The sequence below is a fragment of the Polyodon spathula genome, chromosome 14 (genome assembly GCF_017654505.1).
Source record: "Polyodon spathula isolate WHYD16114869_AA chromosome 14, ASM1765450v1, whole genome shotgun sequence".
Classification (NCBI taxonomy): domain Eukaryota; kingdom Metazoa; phylum Chordata; class Actinopteri; order Acipenseriformes; family Polyodontidae; genus Polyodon; species Polyodon spathula.
Window position 1 is genome coordinate 7271904 of NC_054547.1, and position 18838 is coordinate 7290741.

The window sequence follows — 18838 nt, forward strand, 5'->3', positions numbered from 1 at the left end:
TTTCACAGCTCTTTTGAAATTGCTATACTGTGAATAATAAAGCCAAATACACACAAATAGTGGCATTAAGGCATTGGTTTAGTTTCCTGTTGTTTTCATGTGTATGATTTTAAAGCATGGGAGCATGTCGACAGTATGGTGAAAATCACTCTGTTTGTATCAATTTTTTTTTTTTTTTTTCAGGTAAGGTCAACATATTATGTTTTCGCATGAAACATGGCAGTCAAAATGCCTGGAAAATGGGTCTGTAACTGTGTCTCATGTTAGGAAGTCCAAAACGGGTGCAATTGCAAAGACAGTAGCTTTTAAAAAAAAAATAAATAAAAAAAAAAAAGTCACATGAAGTTAATTTTCATTTCTAGGTGGAACATGACTTGAGAATCTGTTGAAACTACAGATGTTCAGATATTCAACCACATTTATAAACACTTAACTCTACTGTATTTGGGACACACTGTCTATTGTAAATGTCTATTGCTATGGCATAGGACCCAGGGTTAAAAAATACTACTATGACTGCTACTACTAATGCAGTAAAGTAAGCTATCAATCTTCACTTTGCTACATAGACAGTTTTCTTTTTAATTGAGTGAGCAATTTTTGAGGTAGCTATTGCAGGGTGACTAATGATGTTACACAGCATTGGTAATGTTGAGAAGGTTTTTGGTAAAACAAAGAACACATTCAAATTATAAGTTGTATCTGAAGTCTCCAAGATCAAGTGTGACTAATGTAAAATTATTTTATAACGGTTCAAGAACATTTGTGAGATTTTTTCACTGGCGACCTAAAGATACTTCACTTCAAAGATTCCACCTCATGAAATTTTTGCTCATCTCGCATTATATACGTAGAAGTTAGCATGAAAACAGTAGGTTCTCTGTTTGATTGTACAGTGTCTGTAAAGTTTTTATGTAGTTTTAACAGATTAATGCGTTATAATGGTCCGTAGCAAAGTGCAAGAGATTTGCGGTTGAATTGAATTGGTTGATAGTATAAAGAGACAGAGATTGAGCAGGCTGACCTATATTGAGACATGAAGAAGGGGCGAGCTCCCTCACATGTGCAGACTGCATACATCTTCTGAAATATTGGGTTTCTTCAACAATACCGTCATTTTTCTTTTCACAGTCATTATTTTTGTCAAGCCCACAGACACAGATGGAGTTTGATGTAACTAGCTGTTCTTCCCTTTCTTTTTTTTAAACAGGGGGTTAGTGTATTGTCTGTGCCCCGCTCTGATGTACAGTATTGTCTGCTTGCCTGTCCGACTCGGGTTACAGGATTCAGGATAGTGGGGGGGGGGGGTCCTTGGAGTACAAGCTTCTGTTAAAGATGCTTACTTTATGAGAAAAGCAAAGGAGATATTACTCACATCCTTAGGCATGTGTGGTTAGAAACGCAGAGTTACATATTGGGGAAAGATTTACTAATCTGCTGCTCCACTTCAAAGTGTGCACCTCATTGTGACTCGTAATAATGTGCTTTTATATATATGAGTCCTAACTTTAACATTCAGAACGTAAAACTACAAAAAAATTAATTAATAGATAAATTAGTCTAGGTTTAGATATGTGCTTGTACTGTATGTGGTTTGTTAACAAACTGAGCTAAAGAAAAATGTGAAAACTTATTAGAGCTTAACTGACTAGGCTATTATATTACTGTCACAATTTACCATACTGTTGTGTAGTAATACATATTTCTAAACATCTTAGTCGCGCCATGTATATTGTGACTAGCATGGGCTCATTGTAACACTGGCAGCTGCTTTTTGAATGAAGCTTTGCCGTTTTCCCTTGTTGAGGAATGATATTGTAATTCCATGTTATTGAAATGAAAATGACATTTTTAAACTGTTGCTGTATTTATAATATAATAAGAAAGGGTAACAGATAAAGGGAGAATGGCTCTATTAAGTGTTTGGTAAGCTCTGCCAGACTACTTGAACCTTGTACAGTAAATTGCTCCTGGGTGTTGTAACTTAAACTATGAGCACATATTTCAATTAATGAAAATGACTTTAACATAAATATGTTTATACATTATTTTCACTTTTACATGGTTCAGTGCTTTGCATCAACTTGATACAATAGTTTATGGAAATTGTTTCGCAATATTTCATTAATCATTTGAGTAAGCAGTAGAATGTCTTTTTTTTTTTCCCCTGTGGCTAGAAACATTTTTTTAATGCCCAAAATTGAATAAATCAAAGAAACTATTGTAAGGTGTTTCTTTTCTTGTTTGAACAAAGCTTTTGATAAATCCGAGGAAACACCATTATATCACGGTGTTGTTTTTTTTAATTATTCTTTTTTTTAAATATTTCCTCTTTTTAATTACAAACATGCCTTCAGAGAATACAAACACTAATGTATTCTGTAGGTACGAAAATATTGATTTTAAAATGTTGTTTTATCTAGTTGCATCACAATTATGACCACTTAATGCCTGCACTTAAATATTTGGCTTTGTATAATGAGGGGGTTCTTTTAACGACTCTGACTCCAGCACACTCTTTCCATTGTCTTTGTAAAACCATTAAAAGTTTAATTGTTGCAGATTGATTACTTGTTTTACAGAAGTCTAATAAATCTACATGCTGTCTACCAGTAATCAATGGCAGATTGTGAATTGCATAAGGAAAGAATCTATAAGATATGTTCTTCATGTCTAGTACTTGGGGTTATTTTCATGTCTTGTGGTTTGAATTTGGCCACTGTCATTTCAGAGGAATTTCCTGCCATCTGTGTTCAATCGAATTTTCTCACAGATTTGTGCTTGCTTGTAAATATTGGGGTCTGGCAGAGGAAAAACTTTGTTCTTCAATAATAGGCATTTTACTAAAACTGTTAACATGATGCTGCCACCGGGCTGACTAAGCAACAAAGAGCTAGTTAGCTGATCAGAAATAACAGTTCATGCATGCTGAGTTACTTGTCATCTTCAGGAATGGATTATAATGAATAACTCATACCTTTAACAGGAAGGTATCCTATCACAGCTCAAGGAGCTATGTATGTGTCTATTTTGTGTATACAGATATATGAGGAGTTCTACAGTGAAAGCTCCCTATTAAGGCAAGTCAAGGAACAAACAAAAAGTGACCTTTTGGCTGGAGGTCGGAAATGTTTGTCAAGGAATTTTATTTTATTTGTTAGTGTTCTTTATGCAAAGTTTTCTAAATTACTATTTTGGTTTCTAATAGTTTATTTTTTAATTAATAAAAAGCTCAGTCAAATGTGCAAATTATAATACATCATGCTGCATCCAAGAGTCTGGTAGTTCACAGCATGTTGGTTAGATTAACAGAGGCTTGTTACATGCTGTCTTTAAAACTAAATACAGGGGTGGCCTGACTCTTGGGAATGTTAAAAAAAAAAGCCTTAATTGTGAGGCTGGTCTTTTTAATTTCAAAGTGAGTTTTTTTTATTGAGGTTTGAGGTTTTGCCTCATATTTAAAAGCAAAAAAGTAGCAACAAAATCTGTATTTATTAAATAATTTGGGGAAATTATTTAATAATTATTAAATAATTATTATTTAATAGGTTGCAGTAAATAAACATGAGCCCTGTTTTAATAGTATTAAAATTGGGGTTGTTTCTTGGTTTTCTGTTCTCTGTTATCTTGCAGAGGAGTGTTTTTAAAAGTAAGCAAGCTGGGCAGGTAAAATCACATGACCTAGAGATACAGTTAGATCACATGGTTAGTGGAATAGAAATTCAGGAATATACAATGCTGTACAGTGCATCCCTGGAAAATGGTATACTATAATACTTGGGGTACATGTTTAAAATGTTTTCAGTTGATGGGACTGGATGACCCTTATGAAGGTAAAGTCATCCACCCCCCTTCAAAGAAAATGACACTCCTGACAAATTTAAGGAGGGCATTTTGATTTTAATCTTTCTACTCGGTTTCAATAGTGGACATTATGGAAACCAGGTGTTTTTTTAAAAAAAAAAAAAAAAAAAAAACAAAACAAAAAAAAACATCAATGCATTTCAACTATTTTGATTTATTTGCCTTTAGTGGAAAACGAGGGGGAAGGATCTTTGTGAGATCAAAGGGCACTGCGTTGCCAGTAAATGTCATTGCCATTCCTGTCCTGATTGTGCTCAATTGAGTTTTATGGACCAGTTTCTATCAATAGGACCATAGCAGTAGTATGTCACTCAAAATGTGAGTCCTTATGTTTTGCTTCTCTTTACAGTGACTTGATATATAGAATAGATTTAAGGGAATTGGATTTTTGCTATACGCAGTGTGTGACATTGGACTGCTCTTTCTACACATACAAAAGCTTAGCGCATATTGGCACAAGTACAAGTTCTGAGTATCCTTATAACCCATACACAGTTGCTTACCGTCCTAGAACTCTCCTAATACAACTCTGCTACCCCATTGTATTCAGTGGAGGTCAGTCGTTCTTTTATTACTCAATAATTGAACAGCAAATATAGCACGGCTGAGAGATGACCCTGATAAAGAACACCTGTTCTAAAGCCCTGCTCTTAAAAAGTTTATAATTCTGTGGACTGTTGGCATTATTTCAGACAGCTTAAGGTAATTAAAGAACTTTGTTAACAAAAAATTGTATAATAATAATGACATTGCTATGTAATAGTGAAACTTCTTTTTCATATAATGCCCCTGGAGTTCAGTTATTCACTTGTAACACTCACAGAGCAGTGCCATTAACCCTTTAATCATTTACTGTCTCACATTTTCATATAGGTCGTAAATTCCAAAATCCACGTAGAAGTATTTTGAATCATAACACACTTTTTTCAATCCATTGGATTGCAAACTGTTCCAACATATTTAGGTTTGTTTATTTTTTTGAAGGGCATGGGACCTTTTGTGAATGTTTTTCATTGACTTTGTGGAATTTTGAGAGGTTTTTCAAGCACTTTTAATGTAACACGGGACAAGAGCATCAGCAGGACCTGTGGTGTTAGTCCTGGAATCTTGTTGCGTATCATTTGGTCCCTCCTCCCGCCAAGTTTCATTGCTGTTATAAAACATCTGCCATAACACTGTCAAATGGTGTGTTGGGACACTATGAGCTGCCAAAAAGGTCCTGGCCTGCCTAAGCACTGGACCTGAAGAGACTGAACAATCTGGAGAACAGAATACTGCTGCAAGAATCCGATTTGAACTTTATATCATTTTTAGTTTTAATTTGATCAGCTCTTGGTCTGATCTTTTTTCGCTTTGACTTGCCGCCCCTCTCCCTCCCTAGTGGGCTTGCTTGTGTTTCTGTTGTGGGCCTGCCTGCTGGTTGTGGCGTGGTGATCTGCATAATTCCCATAATTTTGGACTGTTTCACATCGTAGTGTTGCTGTGAGACATTCTGTTGCTAGGGTGTGCTTTGTTTGGAATATATCTGTGTGGAACTCTTCCGTCATTTGCCGTTACAAATCATCTTTGTTCCTTTGCAATTGCACTGACTTCTTTGGTCAAGAGGGTATGACCGGTAATTTATGCATGTTTTACCCAATTTTGAGATTGTGAACTTTGATACCTGCCATATGCTGATCTCTTCTCTATGCAAGGGAACCACAAGAACTCAGCTATCAGCCAGGTTTGTAGGGAAGTCAAGTATTTAGATTATTCTTTTTAATAAAGCTCTGTATTTTCTGTTGTTTACTATTCTTCTGCATGAACCAAAACACCTACTTTGGGATTCATAGAAAATGTGGAAACTTTGTTCTTTAAAAACAAAAACAAAAAAAACTGTATGTTACCACCAGGTGGTGCCATACGCACTGTAAGTCAACCTCTCTAGATTCAAAGGTAAACAATAACACACTTGAATTCCTCCTGCATACAATATTGTGCAAAGTCATTGGCTGCAAAGCATGTCAATCATTGGAGGAAGAAGATGGTTGGTTAATGAGGTGGAGGGGACAATTTTACTCAAGCGCTAGGCTGCAGTATCTGAAAGGAAGATTTGTGTTGAGTGTTTTCTCTGATTGATATCAAAACCCTCTTACAATTTTAATTTTGCTAGAGTTCATTAGAGGAACAGGAGAACATGAAAAACAGCTATTAAAGCTGAACAAGTAAATGCCATAACACACTGATTTTATCCACATGAAAACCATCATGTCTGGTAATTCCAATAATCCCATAAAGAAAACAGACATTTCTTGGTTCCAAGTTTAATTGAGAGTTTTCCTTCTGCCCTTAACCAATGTCTTTTTAGGCCAAGCACCTGTGTTTTTAAAAAAATGTTTTTCTCTCTAGACAACGTAACTATTTTTCACTCACTTTTGCCCTTAGGGTTTGACTTGTACATCCACTGCTAAACCAACAGTCAAGTACCACAAAACTTCAGGGTTGCAGACGAAAATATAGAGCAGAGTTATAAGCTGTATTGTAATGTCACTGGACACTTAATTAGATTTGGATTGAGTTCAGCTCCCCTCAGTCACTGGGGATTTCTCCTGGCTGTTCAGAGACAGCCTGGCGCTGGTGTTCATGTTGTCAATGTTTTCAGGTACAAGGTGTCCTGTTCAAATATACCTGCAGGCTATAGGGAGACCCACCAGCACTGGAATGAACCGATGTCTTTAAGACTTGCATTAGACAGTCTGTGCATGAGTCCAGAGTAAAACCAGTGCACTCTGATTGCAGTGATGCATGAATCTTCTCAGTTTTTTTGTGGAAATGCATTTTCTGTAGCTGATATAAATCTAGCAGAAAGACTGATTCCCCACACAAGTGCATATTTGTGTGATTATATATGTGTTTGCTATTGCCATAAAGCCTTGTGCTATGAATATCAATTCCAATGTGCTTGTTTTAAAACATATATATATATATATATATTAAACTCTTACATTCTAAAGGTATACATACAAATTCATACATTCCCTTTGGCTAGTAATGTCCCAAAGGATTTTTTAAATTCCTTTTTTGGGGGGGGGGGGGGGGGGGGGGGGGGAATTTAGAAAAAGGTTCATTAAAACAGTTTTATGCTGTAGTTAATACACAACATCTGTAGTTTGAAACAATTATGAGTGCACAGCGCGTTCTTCAAAATCTTTCCTTCTGACGTCTACTAAAAGTTATTTTACATGCATACAAGAAAAAAAAGAAGAAACTCTATGCTCATTATTAACTACTTCATTTCTGATCATATGATTTATGAAGCTAAAGAGGCTGTATTTTATCTGTCGTAATGGTTTTTCAACAGCATTTGTCTTTTTGTTTTGGCAGCTTGAGTTCAACTGTTTGACGTGGATCAAACTGAAATTCCATTTTAAAAAACATTTATAGTAAACTACAAAAGTTCAGTTTAGCACATCTGCTTTTCATTTTATGCATCTCGGAACCTAAAAACATTAAAAGCTGGCACTAGGGAGCCTTCGCTTCTGCAGTTAACACAATGCTTAGGTGACTTAAAAGGCTGAGCGAGAATTATAGAAAATGAAGTGTCACTGAAATAAAAAACACACAAGATTACCACCAATTACAGCTAATAATGCCAAGACATCTGCTGATCAGATGCATGAAGCCGTATTGTCCCTCCGTGAAAGGAAGGATATTTAAGGTAGAAGATTTATTGAAGAGGGCCAGGGCACTTGAAAAAAAAAAAAAAACTATTCCGTGGCTAAGAAAAGGGTTATGGTTTTGCTAGATTATTTATTGTAAAACTCCAGAAGGTCAAAACTTCTGTGCTGGTGGACATTGTGGGACAGTGCAGTTAACTGAGACATAGGCATTTGTTACACTACATGATGAGGATTTTGCTTTGGTTTTAATCTCCGGCTAGATGAAATGGGGTTGGTGGAGGGGAAAGGCAAACTTGCAGGGATTTACATTCAAACTACCTAAGAAGTTATTTTCTTTCACCTGAACTCTGCAGGGTTCGAGCGAAACTCCATTATGCTTGTAAATGAAAAGAGAGGATGGGTTCTAGGATTTAAGTACATCATGCTTTTTCTATCAGGGCCTGGAATTTGGACTTGCCTACAGCAGGACTAGCAATTATAATAATAATAAACTTTATTTTGTATAGCGCCCTTAAAAGCAGTCATCTCAGAGCGCTCAGAGTGTTTTATCTATGATAAAACAATCCTAAAAATCATGAAAACGCCTTTCTAAAAAAGTAAGTCTTTACGATAACTTTAAAAACACTCAAAACTCAGTTTTGTGGGTGCATCTGTTTTGCTGTGATCATAGATTTCTTTTCAAAGATGCACAATATGGACTGCAGCGAATAAGACAAAGCTCAATTCAGAGGCAATATTTTTTAAATGTTATATGCAACAGGTTATACATACAGTAGAATATGTTATCCCAAACGTCATGTATCATTTACTCAAGGATACGGTTGAAGTAAGAGATTTGTGATTTGGGGTTCAGGAGATACTAGATACTTACTTGGAGGTAGACATAAATGGTTGGAAAAGTGCTTTAGGTGATAGCAGCCTCATCCCTATTCCTGAAGAGAAAATCTGAGAAAAATTAGATGAGAACATCCAAAAGGAGGTCCAATGTATACGCAAGTATGCTGATGGAATCTGTGCATGGGCAACACCAAGACAAAATCACCATGGAAACTTCCATTAGAACATTCTAATTGCCCTGATTATTACACTGATGCGTTGAGGATGGTCACATTGTCCTGTTTTCCTATGTCTGTCACACAGGGCTAGGCAGGGGAATGGAAGCCTCATGTCAAGAGGGGGTAGTAGTTTGTTAACACTTAGTCAGAGAACCATAAGAGAAAGTGGCCCTGATCTCTAATATTTGTTTACCTGGTTAAGTGTACCTTTTCATCCACAGACAGACAACCAATTTACCACGCTTACTGTATTAGACCGTTCCTAATCACTACATGGCTGTTCCCATCACAACTGCATAGTATAGTACAGAACTGTCAGAAGGATATCTGTGTGCTCCAGCTTGTCTAAACTTTGTGGCAAAAAGTTTATAGAACAAAAACTATAAAAATACTTTGTGTCTACATTGATGGAAAAGATGACACCAGAATGGAGGAGTCCAGTTGGATTTGGACTAATTTAGTGTGTAACACAAACATGTGCTTTTTGAATGATAGATCTGAACAAATCGGTTTTGTTGAATACATATGTTGGTAGATCTGTGTAAGATCATGGAACAGCTTGACTGTCGTGGTAAACTTAAAAGACAACCAGCCTTGGCAGCGCACTGACTATCGCAGATGGCTGCTTTTGTCTTTTTCTTCCTTTCAATCTGTACATATTTTTGGCATGCAATTGTAAAATTCTGAACCAAGTTGCATGTGATTTCATTGCGTACTGTATACACCATCACAAGACTTGTAACTGGTGGCATTAGACATGTCTTATAACGAACAGTGGACTTCACACCAAGAATCCAGATGCATCATTACTATTCACTGACAATGTCTTTTGATTGGTGACCTAAAAATATCCTGTATCTACATTTGAAGTAAGTGCCTTTGTTCAATAGTCTCTTAAATGTGTGTGCTCTTTCTGGTTAGCAGTGTAATTGTTTCCTTCAAGATGATAGCGGTCATAACAGTTTCTGTTCTAGTGCTGTATTCATCCAGCCTCAATAAAAGGGACATTCTGCTGGGCTGCAGATCTTAGTAGGTAACGCAGCAAGCCAATGCTCCAGTTTGTTTCTCTCCTAAATTGCTTGACAGAACTTTAGGGAAGTTTGTTATAAACGGATAAGACACATATCTGTAAAACAATCATTCCTCCCTTGTTTATTATTCTGACATCTATTTATGGTCCTGTCAGTGGTTTTGTCAAATGCTTTTTTTATTTCTTTAAAAAAAAGTCTTCCATTGTAATACAGCCCGCTCTGTTAAATATAACTATTTCAAGCCGAGCAGCCATTGCTTGGGATATTGTGTTGTGAGATGCATCACATACAACCTGTCCCTCTTTGTTTTAGTGTGGGCGTGGTGTGGTGAATTGCATAAATTAGTAGATGAATCTACATTTTGTGCATCAATTTGGTAGCTTGGGCAAGTGCATGCACATATTGAATATTCTGGAGAAAGTGGATGAATTTTGTTCATTCTGTTTGTGCTTTACAGTATGTGCTTCACCTCAGATTGAGCACAGCTCAGTATGTTGCTGCTAAGCAGAAGACAGCATTATCAGAAATGGCAGCACACATTGCAGCAAACTGTCCACGGGTTGTGAATGTTCAGTAGGCGAGGTTGACTTTTAGGTTAAGGTGATTTTTTTTTTTTAACAGTACTGTTTGACTGTTGTAGGTTACATTTTGGGAATCGCCTATCTAAAATGTTATTTATTTATTTATTTAAAGCAGCATTTAGCCTTCAACTCAGCCAGCACTGCCAACAGATCTAGGAAAGATAACACCATGCAGAATGACAGGCAATTTTTAAGTGATCTAATTTTCTAAAATGTATATTGATGTCCATTTATGTTTTATTTTGCACTATAAGACACTTAACCTTTTTGAGAAGTTATCCTAGGCTTAAAATCCCACCCCACGCATTACCACTCCATACCAATGGAAGGTACCAGCTATATTACATATTGTACTGTTCCATTGGCACGAAAATCGTTCATTGTTATTTAACCCAGTTTAATCCACTTTCACTGCTGTTAACTTGGAGCTGGCTGTTGATACGGGATTATACAAAAGCTATTGCTTTCTATCTGATTAGATATAGATGTGTGTGCATCAGCGAGTCTGCTTTCATCAGTATGTGTACATGTGTGTGTTTCAGGAGAATAATAGCTTGAATAAACAGATACCATTACTTGGTTACCTTACACTGTGGTGCTTTACAATGGTGTGTGTATGGATTCTTTAACAGGACAGTCACTGTATACTCTGTATTGAAGGACAGTCAGTACTAACAGCATGAATTCGTGCAACAGACCGCAGCAAAGTACATGAAGACTTTATGAAGATAGCTTTGTATTTCCTTAAAAAAGGGCTTGCATGAGAAGCTGGTCCTTATTTTGTACATGCTTATGTACAACATGGAAGAATAGATAGTGTAGTTATCCAAGCATCACTTTGTATGCATGCATGTGTTTGTTTTCTTTGGTTTAGAACTATGCTCTGGTTTGCACGTGGACAGCCACAAACTACTTTTACAATTGATTTGCTTAATTATCAATAGACTTTGGGGCAGATTTACTAAAATCTTGCCCATTGGGAGCCTTTAGGAAATATTCACGTTTTGTATTTTGATCAGGGTTGGCAATTTTTTTGATTTAAAAAAAAAAGTAGGATTTATTTGATTTAAATCAGATTTTTTATTTTTTATTTAAATTTTATTTATTAATTATGGATTTTTTTTTTTTTTTTTTAAATAGTAACAGTATATTTTAATAATGTTAGAAATGGTGGCTTGTGAATAGTTACATACCATACTCAATTACTCAGTCTTAAATGAATAAAAGCAAATTACTTATCATTGTGGCATCCTTTAAATGTGAACTACAAGAATTTAGCGATTAGAGTTTTAGTTTATAGACAGTAAGAGTTTAAGATGTTTGTGTTAATAAAATGTTTTTAAAACATACTTTTCATGTCTTTTCCTGATTTAAGTCGACTTGATTTAAATCAGCCAACCCTGTATTTTATTTAAATATTTGTTTGCAAAACTCTGTTATTAACCTAGAGACCTGAGAAAAAGATGATCTTATATATAAATAACTGTTGCACTGCTGCATTGTTTTGACCACTGGTCATATTAATGATCTGATTTCACATATCCATGTTCTTTCATCAGCGATGCCATTCCTTTACATCTTGCCCCCAAGGAGGCTTTGTTTTTGTTAACAATGTATTTCTAGTTTGGTATTGCGTTACGGTTCTAATGTCAGACTTCAATTTGGTTATGAGAACCATAAGGGAAAAGGCTTCTCTTTACTGCCCTCAAGCCATTGAGGTGATTACAATCTGTTTGGTCTTAACTTGGCCTGGACATTTGTCTCAAAGCTGGAAGGGAAAGCAGTAAAGGCCCGTGAGGAAGACACTGTAAAAGCTAATGAGGCAGAGAGGAATGTCTATTTTAGTAACTCAGAATAATTTAAAAGGATCATAAGAAACACACTGAAAAAAATAGCTAACATGATTAGGCAATTTCAAAAAACCTCATGGTTTATCCTCTCCAGGCCCCATAAATAAGGGCATGATAATTTTATTCAGAGATCTAACTTGCAATAAAGCTAATAATCTAATAAGATTATGCCCCTTCCTCTCCCTATCTGTACAATGTGTATGAAGCAGCAGTATAGTTTACCATCATGCACTTCCCTATGCTTAGACTAGGTTTTAGATGACATTTTACAGTGTCATTGCCATTCTGTACCACAGTAACCTGTTGTATTATTGAAATCCAGTTGGCCTCCTGTCATTTAAGTCGATTTGAAGAGTAACTGATTCCACCAGTCTAGAATGGGGACAACTGACTCTTTGGAAGCAAGACCGATTCTCAACGAGCTAATCCAAGCAATTCAATAACTGAAAAATAAAAATACATTTTTACCAATGCAGTTTCCTCCGCCATTTTTTATTTATTTGTGGGATTACCCTTTTTTTAGCAGGACCCTCCAAGGGTAACAGCGTCAGCTTGGCTGGTGTGGGTTGCTTGATTCAATGGAGACCTCCTTGTTTATTTTTCTCTATAGTTTGTAGACCACACAGCACTGCACACCAGCCCTGTTTTCACAGCCCACAGCCACTGCAGCTTACAATCCGTTCGTTTTATGTTTTATGTGTAGATTTGAAAACCAAATCCATAGCTATATATTAAAATATTTTCACCATTTCATATGTCTGAAGGATCTGTGTTGACCATGGATTATTAATCTAAGCACATGTGTTCCATCAGCAGTAGTTGCTTTAAATTAGGTCATGATTGTATATTCTATAACATAATGGCAGACACTTATTAAGATTGTTAGGGGTTTAATGTATTTGATGAACGGTGGCTCCAAGCCTTGTTCTGCCACTCTCCTTAATTTCATCGTCACCCTTTAAACATGTCTACTGCTTAAAGGGTAAAACAGCAAAGCCATTGAGTTCTTTAAAACTGAAGTAATAAGAGGCATAAGCGTTGTCTTCTGTTTACTTCATTGGTTAAACAGTAGAAGAAGCGTTCGATTTGGTACTGGACCTCTCTGTAGTCTGTCTGCAACATGCTGAGAGAGCATGAAAAGGACCATCATTGAATAATTTGACATCAGACTTTTAGAATGCAACATACAGAAGCTCAAGTTTAAAATCTGCATTGTGTAGGAAATATTTTTGTATTAATAAGATGCCATCAGTGTGATGTCATTATCAATAAATAAAACACATTGAATTAGATTTAATTGTTAGTCAGCTGGAACTCAGTGTATGGTATATTTGACCTCAACTACGGCAAAGATATTATTTTTCATTTAAGAGATATTGCAGGTTAAACTACAGTATTTTGTTGTAACAATACAGTTTTTGAGCAAATTATGTAGAGTGGAAATAAACTAAAAATAATAATAATTTTTGTTTTTATATGTGCCTTTCATAGTGGTCCACCATCACAAAGCCCTTTACAAGATACGAGACTAGGGTGTGTGAACTATGCATCAGCTGCAGAGTCACTTACAACAACGTCTCACCCGAAAGACGGAGCACAAGGAGGTTAAGTGACTTGCTCAGGATCACACAGTGAGCTGGGATTTAAACCTGGGACCTCCTGGTTACAAGACTGTTTCTTTTACTGCTGGACCACACAGCCTCCTCAAATATGTTGTAATTCTGGACCCTATTGTGGTGTTTAAGATGTGATAAAGAACATCTTTGTTTTGTTTGATGCAAACCTCAAACGTAGGTCTTAATAGACTTGATGAACCATCAGACCTTTGAGTAAAATACACGTTAAGTGACAGTTTGAACCCACCAATCTTGCACTAGGGTTAATGAAATGCATATTCCAAAACTAGGTAATTGGGAGGGGAATAATGATTTCTTAGTCAATTAGATAAATAATAATTTGAATTAAACTAGATGAATTGCGTCATGTAGTAATTATTTGTGATTTGCTCAGGATGACAGTGAGTCAGTGGCTAAGCTGGTTATAAGTCTGTTTTCTTAACCCACTGGACCACTCAGCCTCCTTGTCTATACAGTGTTCACAGCTGTGGGCTAGCTTTTTTTAAAATAATATAACTTTTATTAAAGTTATATTAACCATTTCCCTATTTTAAATACTGATGGGGAACCACAACAGTCTCCTTTGGAAATTACAACTGTGTTTGCTGTATATTAATTACAGTAGTGTAGCAACAGTGTATTCAAAAAATCAAGAACATTTCAGTCAGCACTGATTATTTTAATAAATTATTCCCCATCCTAGCAGCCTCATTAGCCTAAGTATTTCAATGGGACAAAAAGTTTTTAATGTTGTTGGTGCAGTGTGGGTAGATAAAGATAAAGATTATATATTTGCATTTACCATTGAGAGATATTTTGTTAATTATCGGAATAAAAAGCAGAATTACTGACCAGACTTGTAATTATATAATTAATCTCTAATATTAACCTCTTATGAGCGTACCAGTGTATTCGGTCCCCCTGCACACATTCTGGTGCCTCTGATTGAAAGGAATAACTTATCTGGATACTAGGGTGTATAGATGAATCATGATCCTTTCTTTACATGATGTATCGTAATAGAGCAGGGTTGGGCAATGTGTCCGAATACGTCCTACATGCACGCGTATGTAATTGTATATACGGTGACTTCTGTTTTGTTTGTCCATGGCCACTGTGATGCTTATAAGATAAATTCTCTTTCTCCTGGCAAACACACTTGAGCAAAAGTTGAAAAATGTATTCCCCAGGTGATTTATGGCACATGATGTTTGAGTAAATGTACCAAAGCTATCTGGATTATGTTTAAAATGATATTGCTGTGATATGGACAACACAGGATACATGAATTGTAAAGTAATGCATTTCTTACAAGCACTCAACATATAACAAGACCAAGTGTCACAACTCAGGTTAAACAATGAATTACATTAATGTCATTTTGTGTTGCAGCAATTGGTGGCTGCAGCCTTTACTGCTCCCTGTCCGGGAAGAAGGAGTCCCTGAACCTGGTGATGAGCGACGGATCCTTAGCAAGGTGCAGACAGAACCTCGTTCTCCATTCAGGAAGCCATTCCGCCAGCGATCACACTGCGTCCCTGCGTGAAAGAACGCTGCAAAGCCTGAGGCTCACTGCCATCCCAAACCCAGATACAAGGTACTCCTCCTGTCACTGTGGCTGTCGTCTTCTGTGCCATCACAGATCACCGTGTTTCTAGCAATAGGATCCGAATGGAAAGGTTCATACAGCGTACTGAAAGGCTATGTCGATTTTAGACCCTTCTTTTTTGGCCTTACATATTGTATAATGTTTCTTGTAATTAAAAATGTACACTATATGCATATTTTACTTTCTGACAGGCCCCTGCTGATGTAGTGACTCGCATTATGGTCAAAGTTCTTAAATTGTGATCAGCATTATAAGTAGTAAATGAAACCTTGTATTTGGCAGCCATCAGATGCCAACGTTTTTTAATTGAAGTAGACTAGATAGATGGATAGAGATCAACATTTTTGTATTATTGCATAAAAAGTCAGATACGGTCTTTGTAGACATACAGTGGTCAACCATTATTGTTACATTTTCTCCAAATTAGCTCATCTGTACATTTGCTTTTTGGCACGGCATGTTTAAAACTCTGTAGCATCAGTCAGGTAAAATTACACAAACAACTTTATCAGTGATGATGAAATGCAGGCTTGGAGCAGCCCATTTATTATGTTATTTTCATTTGAGCAAAAAAATAATAGGTTACGACACCCAAACCCCCACCCACTCATTGAGCCGCATGATAGCAGTAATAGATTTTTAAGTGTTTTGGACACATTCAGTATTAGATTGTCCTTCTTATTAGTGTAAGCCTTGAGTTCAGCCAAACTTGAGGGCAGTGACATTCAGCATTTACCGTCTTTCTTTCACAAAGTGTTGAGTGCAGTAATCACGTATTTATTAGAACGTCATTACACATGTCACAAAGAAAATTCATAAGAAGTATTCTTTTTATTAACAACAGAAAAAAAAAACACACAAAAAAAAATCCTTTTTGCTTAGATCTCTCTGGAGCTTTGCACAAAATCTATAATGAGGGAACTGACAGAAGTCATTATAGAAAAGATCAGAGTAACGCATCAGGAAATCTGAACTCCTTCCTATTCATTCGAGGAAGATTCCCACAATAATACAGAGCATTGTAGAAGTTCAGAAGCCGCTATTATGCCAACACACCAGATGACTCTTCTGATTTAACTGAATAATATATAATTGGGTTTTACCTGCTTGTGTTCACAATCTGTTTGACAAAAAATATACTGCTATCGTTTTACAAACAAGTTTCTTTATTTTCAAGATGGCTAAATATTTATATGTAATTTGACAGCAAAAGCTCCACAAAATGGTGACTTTTGTTTTGTCCAAATTACCACCAAAATTCACAGAAATGTGTAAATATAAAAAGATGGCTGACGTCTCCCCTTCTTGATTATCAGACTGTTCACATCAATGTTTGTTGTTGAGTTTTTTTGGAAAAGCATACTTGAGTTGCATCAGCCCATTTGCTATACAAGTACCTTTTAAAGTTTTTTCTCCGCACTCTGCCTTTCAGTCTAAGTGCAATAAGAACACGCCTGTTCAATGACTGTCAAACAGAATTATTTTTATCTAAAATGTATCAGTTTTATTCTAAGTTTGGTTTGCATGCAAACTCAAAGCTGCTGTGTATATATAATGCTAGTAGTAGGTGGAGTTTAAGAGTCCACTGTTTTCAGGTTTTTCTTTTCATTGCTTCCTGATTTTTTAATTATTATTTTTTTTGCATAACAGCACTGAATACCAGCTGATCAGGTTGACGGGCACAGTCTGGGAACACAGTGTTTAACTGTTATACTGGTCTGAAAGTACTTGTAAAGTAGCGGAGACAGATTGGCAGCCCTGAGCCAGCTCTGCACTTTATCTGTCAACAGGAGACAACCAGTACGAATGTTCTCTTGTTTGCTTTTATCCACCTTACAGATCCTCTGGCTTTCAAGACACATTAGTGCCAACTAGCACCACCAACACCTCCAGTAGAACCGGCTTGAATGGAGGAGGACGCCTCCACCCGCACATTAAGCAGGAGAGCCCCAGCAGCTACAAAACTCTGCCTGGGGTCCCTGTGAGCCAGGAGGTATCTTCTGGAGGGGGGATTGAGATGCAAGGGGGGACAGCTAGCATGCTGCATCCCGAAATAGAACTGGCCAACAATAGCTTCACAAACTCGCTTTCATCGTACTCGTTTAATAATGAACCAGGCTCCTCCCAGGGCTCATTGTCAGCTGGCAGCTCCCGTCATTCAGCGAGGCTACTGCATTCAGGCAACCTGAAGAGGCGATGCATCTCTGTGGCCCCGGCAGCCGCCCCATCTGAGGGAATCGATATCACAGCTATCATCTGTTCTTCCCAGATGTCCCTGGTAGCAGCCTGTGTCAACGGGCTTCGGACTAATTCTCCTGGCGTTTCCTCTCACCCCAGAGCGGCCGCTGGTCACTTCTCGGGAAGCTGCAAGCCCCAGAGCCCCCCTCAGCCGTGTTCCCAGGCAGAGGAAAGCTGCAGCCTGCCGTCCCCTAGAGCCTGCCTCGTCTCCTTCTCCTCCTCATCCTCCGTAGGCTCTCAGGAGCTGGAGCGCAGTGACTGTGATCAGCAGCTACAGATGCACCTTAACCACCAGCAGCACACACCACAGCAGCAGGAACAACCAGAAGGTCTCGGCTTCCTCATGAACAATATGGCTCATCACGGGGTGCTAGAGGGTTGTCAGAAAGCCAGCTTTTTGAAACAAGAGCCGCTGGACGAGTTCACCCAGGGCGAAGAGCTTTTCCAACATCATCACCATCATCATCTCCATCACCATCACCGTCATCACCATAGTCTGCCCCCACCTTATCATTTGCACCAGTACATCAACCAGAGCCAGAACGCTTTGTTTCACCTCCAGGGCCAGCCCCTTGCCGCGGAATCCAAACTCCTGTCCCAGCCTGAGAGGGAGGACAACACCCTCAGCGGGGGCAGTCCCGACAAGCAGGTGTGCAGGTGGATCGACTGCAGCATTGCCTACGAGCAGCAGGATGAGCTTGTGAGGCACATCGAGAAGATGCACATCGACCAGCGCAAAGGGGAGGATTTCACCTGCTTCTGGGCTGGGTGCGTCCGCCGATACAAGCCTTTCAATGCTCGCTACAAACTGCTGATTCACATGAGGGTTCACTCTGGAGAAAAGCCCAACAAGTGCATGGTAAGTTTTGCCGGTTCTTTTCCGAACTGCGGTTCTCAGGTAACAAGGTGACCAATCAAACCGGGCTGTGCCAAGGTGTTTTTCATAATTCTTTTTGATGCATGCATACTGTAGGTACATAGACACAATCCCCTTTACTCTCTTCCTAATGTCGTCAGGAATGGTCTGTTTACAGTACTCCTCACCAGCCCCTTTTGAAATACCACTCTGAACGCATCTTAATAGTAATTATTGTATATCCAAATGTTGCCTGAAATGTACATAATACAGGACCAAAGAGGTAAAAGTGAGTGCTTCAGTTTTCATCCACATATAAAATATAACAGTTTTTGTCATTTGAGATGTGGTTTAGTAACTGTACTGCTGTGTTGCATCAACCTGGTAGGACACAAAGTGACTCTTGCCCTATATTGTGGTAAATAACTTTGTCTGCAATGCTTTTTGACTAAAGCATAATTTCTGTTTTAGCATTGGCA

General features: G+C 37.6%; 1 protein-coding gene across 1 annotated transcript in view; it reads left to right on the forward strand.

Moving 5' to 3' along the window:
* Nucleotides 1–18838, forward strand: part of LOC121326542 (zinc finger protein GLIS1-like) — an 83243-nt gene that overhangs the window by 18016 nt on the left and 46389 nt on the right. The window contains exons 3-4 of the mRNA XM_041269879.1: nucleotides 15049–15253; nucleotides 17105–18362. Coding sequence (XP_041125813.1) covers nucleotides 15049–15253; nucleotides 17105–18362 — 1463 coding nt within the window. The remainder of the gene's footprint in view (nucleotides 1–15048; nucleotides 15254–17104; nucleotides 18363–18838) is intronic.